Raw genomic sequence first — 8964 nt, forward strand, 5'->3', positions numbered from 1 at the left:
GTGTGGCTCACTATGTCCATGGGCCCCGTGGTCATACACATTCACTCCCTTCTTTTCTATGACTGTCTGGCTGGACTCCTCTGCTGGATAAGAGGGGAAGTATGACACACATTTGGGCAGTGCAGAGCTTGACAATCTGTGCCTATATCTGTCTGCTCGTGGGATCGAGTCCTGTGTCTAGCAGAGGAATAATCACACTCTGCTTTGACTCCCACTGGGGAGAGCAAGATGGCAATGGTAAATCAGAGAATTCAATTGACCATAAAGGAAATGGCAAATAAGTATATTGCCTTCATTTATCCATCATGTATGGACAGGAAGGGAAAAAGCAGAAACTGAGGGAGCTTTTCCACCGCACCAGGTTTTTTTTTTTTCCTTTTTCCTATAACAGTAAAAATATTTTAGCAAACCCCCTAGTGCTATAATGTCCATAAAGAATTGAAAGTAAGAAAAAGCCTGAACTTAATCTAGCTTACTAGCAATGTAAGAATTGCATGTGCATAACACGCGATATTGGTATTAATTTCGCTCATCGTCCAGCCCTTTAATATACTGTAGCCATTTTTCATATTCAGTACAAAATAACCCGCCTTGCGACATCACAGTTCTGGTGCCAGTTTTTACGCCAGTGGCAAAGCAACAGCTGGAAACACTGTACTTTTGTTACTTTTTGGAAGTACTAAAATACGGTACCTGATGTGGTGTGAGAAGTGAAAGGCTGTGCAGGCGGTGACTAGATGCTGGCAATGTGTGTCACCTTCCCCCCCCCCAGGACAAAATGCCTCTGGCCGTGGTGGGCAGCAACGTGGTCATCGAGGTGAACGGCCGCAAAGTGCGAGGACGCCAGTACCCCTGGGGGGTCGCAGAAGGTACGCAGTGGGCAAATGCAGGGTGCGGCTGGGGAGGAGGGGCAGAAGGCATTAATGGGGGGAGGGACGGGGTGGTGGTGGTTTATGCGGGGAATGCTGTGGGTTGGTAAATGGTAGTGGGTGTTTGGGGGGGGCTGTTTCTTCTGCGGCTGGCACAGCACCATAAGTCATGGCGCTTTGGATAAAAGCGTCTGTGACAAGCCTGAACACACAGTTGTGTTAATATCATGGCTGTGGGGACTATAGGAGAGTTGCGGTGCTCTGCATGGATCGGAAGAACAAACTCATAGCCCCTCCCCCCCCCCCAATCACCCTCAGGCAGATTGCCAGTGGAGGGATTTCTGGAAAAGGGGGAGTGCTGCATTGTGGGTATGGTAGTTTCCTCCTCAAGCCTCCCCTCCCCCCCGAGAGAGAGTCAGAGTACAGCCCTCTCTCTCTTACCCTTTGCCACAGTGGCTTCATTGTTCTTATCACTTTGCTTTTTTGTTTCTTTTTAGTCCTCTGAAAGGTTTCTTTTGCTTTTTAAATTCTTGTTCTGGTGTATAAACAGAATTACCAGGCTCTCATTTTTCATTCCCTTTTTCTCTTTTTTTCTTTTTCCTGTCTATTCTGTTCCATGACTGACAGAGGGCGTTTTCGGTAAACAAAACCAAACCATCTCTTGCTTTTATTGATTTATTTTTTTTTAATTTCCTTCAGGCTTCCCTCCCCTTGTCACTTTTTTGTTCGTCTGACCTAAGGTCAAAGGTCAACACCATGCTCTTAATAGTCATGAGAAGCAGCTGTAAGCTGTATGTTCAGTCACAGCGCTGCCCTTAGAGTAGAGCCTGTCACACACTAACTCATCTCTGCTGCTCCCTTGTCCATACCTCAAGCCATCACTTAAAGAACCATGTTCGGGGCTTAGTTACACCTAGCCACAACTTCACAGCCTCATAAACACCCTGCTGCACCCCCCACACAGACACGACTTATATGTTGTGCTTTCAAGCTTCCAAAGCTCCAGAGGAAAAATTTATAAAATAACTTTAAAAGTATTGTATCAGCACTTTTTGTTTTCTCAGAATTTCCCTCTAGAAAAGTGGCTAAGCTTGTACGCAGACACTCACATAGGCTGCCACACATTGTTATTGGGTGCCCTGCAGGCTTAGGGTTTAGGGATCTCTCACAATGGCAAACAGGACAAGCTTGTACAGGGGCAGGCAGGAGCTGAGAACACATTATGTCACAGATTGGACCAGGTAGGGATGCACCGATACCAGCATCAGGTATCAGGCCAATACTGCGCTCAAAGACTCATACTGATAAAAATTGTTCGATACCAAAGGCCAGTGCCACTTAATAGTAACATTACTTCAAAACTCAAAGCCACAGCATTTTGTTAAACTGTGAGGTCTGTTCTGCTAAGTGTCAAGAGGAGGAAGTGACAGCACGGCACTTAACACAAGCGATTTTAACAAGAAAACGCACCATAGTGCGAAGTACATGGAGTTTTCTAATGCTAGCAGAGAAAGACCAGAACAAACTGTAGCTCAAATTATGGAGAAGCAAGAGAAAATGAAAATGACGCTTTATTTATAACTAACATTAAATACATTTACTTAGTTTAACTAAAGCTTCAGGTTCAATCACCAGTATAGGTACACCTGTGTGCACACCTTCTTCGCTCATGTAAAAAATGGATACTACCAAATGGACAGTCACCGTTTCCATGATCTGCCTCAACGCAACGTGTACGCAGATTTCTGGGGAGGTGCACGTGAGGCTATGGTGTAGTATAAATCAGCCTAGACAGTCTAGATTTTGTTCCTCTGTAAAGACCTTTCATGCTTCATGAGTTGAGAATCCTGATATAAATTCAAAACTCAGGTTTCAAGTAAGGTAAATACATACATATAGTGGAAACGGCTTATATGATCACAGTTATTGTGATTGACCGCTTGTATGCATCAAAAAGCATGGGACAGAATCAACCCTGTAAGTTACGCCTCATGTTCCCCTACACACAAAAGAATGATCAGTCTCTTTCACACAGTGAGGCAGAGCGTAGAGTTTATTAATCACTGGTATCGGATGAGCATCAGCCAGTACCTAAAGCTCAGGTATCGTATCGGGACAAACAGAGTGGGATCGGTGCATCCTTAGAACCAGCAGATTACAAAGCCAAGTCCTCCTGTGAAATACGGGAAGTATCTGCAGTCATTTTTTCTTGTCGATATTATTGATTTTATATGTGCTGAATGAATTGCCCATAAGTTTTAAGATTCATTTGCGTATTTTGCCCATGTGATTATTCTGCTATTTCAAATGTTGTTTTCACTCATTTCTCTGAAGCTTTTTTCCTCCCGTGCTTTATTTTACGTAGAACATCTGTAAGTGATGTCATCTTTGAAGCCCAGAGCCAATCAGAGACAGGGCTGTTCTGGATGACATCATGCATCTGCTCACCGTATTAGACTTCACAGCTGATTGTAAAAACAATGGTCTTAAATTCCTGCCAAAGAAATGTCTGGTTACCAGTCTTTTTTTTCCAAGAAACAGTCAGCCTATGTATACGTCCCTGGTTCACAGCCGTTCCCCACCCACCAGAGTGTGGAGTGGGAGAATCGAGGCATGGTCAGGAATTTAAGCCAAACCACCCCCCCCAGCTTCCTGTCCCAGTAGTAGTGCAGCAGACCCCCTCGGCCCTATGACCCTGCCCTGACCACAACCCTTCCCGCTCCATCCATTGAGAGCTCTCATGCCTTCCCCTCCCCTCCCCTGTCATCAGCGTGTCATGTAACTGGCCATTCGCAGCCACAGTTCACAGTCAGAGCTGAGTGTGGTTCAGGCTCGTCGGCCCTGACCCTTAGCTTGCTCTCCGAGGTCTCGCCCCTCCCCTTCTCCAGGGGGCGCTACATTCAGGTATGTGATGGCAGGCAGCACTTAGGGACCGCCGAATGGCCACCGTTTGGACCGATGGCGTTTTTTTACTTGCACAGTCCAACTCTGACCAGTATCTGCTTTAGCCAAATAAACTTTCTGCACATCTCCAATGTTTCTGATAAAATGATGAAAGATGGGGGTGGAGCTTCATGCAGTCAGTCCAGCAGGCTTATATGGGAGTAACTCTGGAATGGGCTGTTCTTTGCTAAGTCAGAATGTTAGCATGTTGTGTTGTGCCGAATAGTGTTTCAGAGGCATCTCAGGGGTCTTCTTCCAGAATCCTGTGCATCTAGAGATATGCCCGCCCATGTTAGCGTGCAGTTGTTGTCCATCTGCAGGGTAGGCCTGCTTTGGTCCAGCCTCTAATTGTTTCATCTCTCTTGTTTTAGTTGAGAATGGGGAGCACTGTGACTTCACTGTACTTCGTAACATGCTCATCAGGTGAGAAAGGTGGCCCTTTGTCAGCTTGGCAGTTAATTGGTTTATTTTGCCTTAGCTGGGGATATAGTACATACTCAGCATCTTGGGGACACTGGAAGGTGCATGTTTATTCAGACTGTTTTTTTTTCTTTTCCTTCTCTCCTCCTGCTCCCCTCCTTCACTCCATCTCCAGGACTCACATGCAGGACCTGAAGGATGTGACCAACAATGTACACTATGAGAACTATCGCAGTAAGAAGCTAGCAGCTGTCACCTGCAACGGCATCGACGCCACCAAGGCCAAGGGCCAGCTGACCAAGTAGGTACCAGGGTCCCTTGGCTGGTGGTGTCGGGGGGGGGAGGGGGGAGGTTCCAATAATATCATATTCGTATGGACGGGTCAACACTGACAGACACATACAGGCCGAGAGACCCATAGGACTGACATAAGCCGACAGAACCAGCCACAGATAAAGATTTATTGATTTCTTGCAGTCTAAAGGTTAAAGCTTAAAAAAAGAAGGCACAGAAAGGTGGTCAACGCGAGCAAGGAAAAGTCTTGCTGTGTTGATTTTAAGTCCGATAAATCAGCAGAGTATCTGCGGGGCATTAAAAAGTTTTCAAATGTCTTAAATTCAAGTTGAACCAATGAAGACATTGAAAAGTCTTCTAAAGTCTTACATTTAAGTTTACTAGGTCTTAATTTTTTTGAGGTCATAAATATTCACAGCGGCCCCCCCCCTTATCCGTGGTTTCGCTTTCCGTGGATTCAGTACCTGTAGTCGGAGCATTCCAAAAATAATGTTTTGCTCAAGTTTTAAAATGCATGGCATTCTGAGTAGCGTGATGAAATCTCACACTGTCCTGCCCAGAACATGAATCATCCCTCCATCCAGCGTATCTACATCTTTAAAAACTTTACTTAAAAGACCAATACTTAAGGAGGTTGAGTACAGTGTAAGCTAATTTCGGTAGCTGACAGTTGGTCCATCGAGGAGCCTGCATTTGCACCCGAACCCCACAGCTCCCATTGCAGGTGATGGGTCCACAGGATAACAGACCCATGTTACTCCGGGCTATGCCACAAGGGGCCACTAACATAGAAGCTAGGAGTTTGTTTTGCATTGCCAGCAGTAAGTCATACCCTTTTGTCACCGGTTCTGTTCATAGCTGTTCAATTTCTCAGGGGCGCCTCAGGATCACGTCTTTGCTTCTTGTGGATGATGTGGTCATATTGGCGTCATTGGGCTGTTACCTACAGCATGCACTAGGGCGGTTTGCAGCCGAGTGTGAGGGGGCCACGATGAGGTGTGCGATGGATAAAGAAGTATTGAATGGTTTTGAAGGGTGCATGTTAATCTCGCTTACATTTCAAATTTTTTTCTTTTTTTCCAGCAGTTGGTGCTAAAAGTCGCATGGGCTGTAGCAGCTATCAGAACATAGGGTAGTTAGGCATCTTGTCTAAGGCATTGTCCTTGGGTGTAAATTCAGATTTTCAAGAATCTAATCTGCTGCTTTATATGCGCGTAATGTTGGAGAATGGGACATTTTAAAATCTTAATCTAAGTCCATTGTTTCTCGGTTATGAGTGAAGTTACTTGGTAGGATTTCTCATAATTGAGGCACCCATTCCTTGATCACCGCATTATAAAGTGTGATTTATCATCCACACATCAATTGTTAGTTAATTTTAAATACAAACTTGAATAAACAGTGGGTGTAGTCACTGTAGTGTAAATGTATGGATAAAGCAATTTTCTGCTTAAAGATTGGACTTAAATTTGACTTGAATTGGCATTAAAAAGGTCTTAAGTCTAATTTCCCATCATGATTTGATTTGACATATTTTGAGTTTGACTTATCAGATGTTATTCAGAAATCTGCGTCCCTTTCAGGAGCCCCCTGGCACAGATGGAGGAGGAGAGGCGGGAGCATGTGATGAAGATGAAGAAGATGGAGAGTGAGATGGAGCAGGTCTTTGAGATGAAGGTCAAGGAGAAGAAGCAGAAGCTGAAAGATTCTGAGGCCGAGGTAGGCTCTGCATTTGGCCCCATGACAGCAGGGATTATGCGTTACATTAGGGATTATATATGGTATTTGGGATTATATATGGCATTTGGGATTATGTATTTATGAGAGTGAGGCACTGCATCGTGCACCATGATGGCAAAACAAATGTATATATATATATGTGCTGACAGCCACAGGCAAGTTACCTGTCATTCCACCTCTTTCTCAGCTGGAAAGACGCCATGAGCAGATGAAGAAGAATTTGGAGGCCCAGTATAAGGAACTGGAGGAGAAGAGGCGTCAGTTTGAAGAGGAGAAGTCCAACTGGGAGGCTCAACAGCGCCTGCTGGAGCAGCAGAAGTTGGACGCCTCAAAGTGAGTGTCAGTCTGGCATAAATGGGGGGGGGGGGGCACCCGAATACCCGGCAACTCTCACAAAGCCTCATGAGTGGCCATAATAACATCTCTCCTCCTCTGCAGGACCATGGAGAAGAATAAGAAGAAGGGCAAGATCTTCTGAGTCTCTTTTGGTTGTCCTCAGATGCTCCGTTTTACAAGCTTTCATTCCTCACTGATTACATCACCCAAGTCTCACGCACACACACAAACACACAAAAAAAACATGCATGTGCACAATGTTCACCTTTAATCAAGCAGGAATATTCCAAGCTACCTGCACATCAACAACACAAACACACACATATTTAAATGCACACTTTCTCAGACAGACACACACACACACACACACACACCCCACCTGTTCAAGAAGGAGACACAGGGTATATCCACCCAGTACCCCAAGTAACATGTGTTCGTCTCTGTCTTTTCAAGGATGCAAGTGTGTCTAAGTTCTGCGTTTATGATGAAGAGGAGCTGTGAGAACTCCTCTAAAGCAAGAGGAAGTGACATTTTGTGTGTTAGGCAGGACCGTAGCTATGGCTGACACACTGGGAGTGATTTCCAGAATGCCCAAGCTACACACAGACATTATGCCCCTAGGCAGCCACCAGAGGGTGCTGTTGTGGGACTGCTTTTCACAGTTAGAGAGACAAATCCACACCACCACTAGGCCAGGTAATATTGAGCACTCTTGACAAGAAATGCTCATTTATTCATGTCAGTCCCAGAAATGAAAGTGACTGAGAGGTTTGACGGAGGTGAAAACAAGGAGTTGAACATGTGTCTGCTTACTCCTCTCAGGGAGCAAGTTTTATTTTCCACTATGGGTTTTGAGTAGATCAGTGGGATCGTGAGTGCGTAGACGGGCCTATGAATATGCATTACACACCGAGTACTGGGCTGAACAGCGTGAGATCAATATGCAGGCAAGCTGAAGTGTTCAGTAGTCATCCCACTGCCATTTCCTCTGCGTGTATATGTTTGTGTGTGTGTGCGTGTGTGAGGTGGTGTGGATTTGTACCGGTGTGCCACACTTGTCCTCGTGTGTCCATCGCTTCCATCAGTCAATAACATTCTCTCCCATACAAGAAATAAGCCCAGTAGAAAACCAGTTAAAATATATCCAAAAATGACAGCGGTCGTCACTTTGACCATTGAGTAGACGGTGTTGTCTGGATGTCTTTTCACACTTACAGTGATGCCTCCCTTTTCAAGCCCACCTGCACCTGACCCATCCCCGAAGCTTGTGGTTGGTGCCAGCTCACTAGAGGGACGATCTGTGTACGGGGCTCGTAGTTCATGGTTCTCTCTCTCTCTCTCTCTTTTCTTTTCTTTTGTGTGCTAGCTCCCAGCTTCCTCCTGAGGCTGCCAAGTGCTTTTCAGCTTGTTTTCTCTGTTCAGATCTTAACTGATAACCCAGATAGTCTAGTATGTTCCTGTAACCTGTCCACCTGTGCAGCTGGTTTTCTGGCCATGAACAGACATCTCACCCGGAGGTTCTCAGTCAGGTGTCTGGGACAGCGTGGTGCTTTGCCCTTAGATGCACCTTTCATTAAGAACACATTCGCTCTGGTCATCATTTAGACCTCATTTTCAGACTTCCTGCAGGATTCACTTTATGAATGGAGGGTCGTTGTTGGCCAGTGATGTTGTCATTTCTTGTGCAGACCTTGCTATTCCCAAGCATTCCCCTGCCTTTTCCATGCAAAGTGGTGCTTTTCCATAGTACACATTGCTAAAATTTTAATAATTATTTTTTATTAATATATGTATACAGTTTTAAATATTTGTTCAGTTTTTTTTTCACTTATCACCCATTCTATTTTCTCTAACTGTACATTATCAATATTAAAGATGAGAAGGTTATGCAATGGCCACATGTCGATTGGTTAGTTCTTTGTGCTGATTGAGCATTCACTGCCCCTGCTGATGCATTTCCAGCCATCCAGTGGTGAGATTTCACATACATGGCACTCTGCCCATAAAGACACAGACTCCGTTGTGGATGGAAGGCTTTTCTTCTAGAGAACCAGACACAGGCACTTCCTGAATGGTGGGGGGGGGTGCAGATTTCATACACCATTCCTGTCCCGGGGGCTGAATTGTCTAAGAAGTGCTGCTTCTTGCAGCTATGGACTGCTGTTCAGCCTTTGTAATCGCATGTGGAATGGCAAAGTGTACTTGTCTTTACTGTTAAATAGTGTCTGCTTGTGCTGTATTACAAACCCTGGTTGTTGTGATCAGTGTTAAATGGTACTATGTCAGTGGTTAACCCAGTAAGTTATCTCTGGGTTTGTCCTTGTGTGTTTGCACACAAAATGGCACTGTCATCAAACTAATG

At 45.1% G+C, this 8964-nt stretch overlaps 1 protein-coding gene across 4 annotated transcripts in view; it reads left to right on the top strand.

Moving 5' to 3' along the window:
- Positions 1–8498, top strand: part of LOC111846728 (septin-7-like) — a 28437-nt gene extending 19939 nt beyond the window's left edge. For all 4 annotated transcript variants that reach the window (XM_023817219.2, XM_023817217.2, XM_072698359.1 and 1 more), the window contains exons 8-13: positions 773–869; positions 4184–4235; positions 4408–4533; positions 6110–6245; positions 6454–6599; positions 6705–8498. In XM_023817219.2, coding sequence (XP_023672987.1) covers positions 773–869; positions 4184–4235; positions 4408–4533; positions 6110–6245; positions 6454–6599; positions 6705–6744 — 597 coding nt within the window. In that variant the 3' untranslated portion in view covers positions 6745–8498. The remainder of the gene's footprint in view (positions 1–772; positions 870–4183; positions 4236–4407; positions 4534–6109; positions 6246–6453; positions 6600–6704) is intronic.
- Positions 8499–8964: the final 466 nt, after the last annotated feature.

The sequence above is a fragment of the Paramormyrops kingsleyae genome, chromosome 13 (genome assembly GCF_048594095.1).
Source record: "Paramormyrops kingsleyae isolate MSU_618 chromosome 13, PKINGS_0.4, whole genome shotgun sequence".
Classification (NCBI taxonomy): domain Eukaryota; kingdom Metazoa; phylum Chordata; class Actinopteri; order Osteoglossiformes; family Mormyridae; genus Paramormyrops; species Paramormyrops kingsleyae.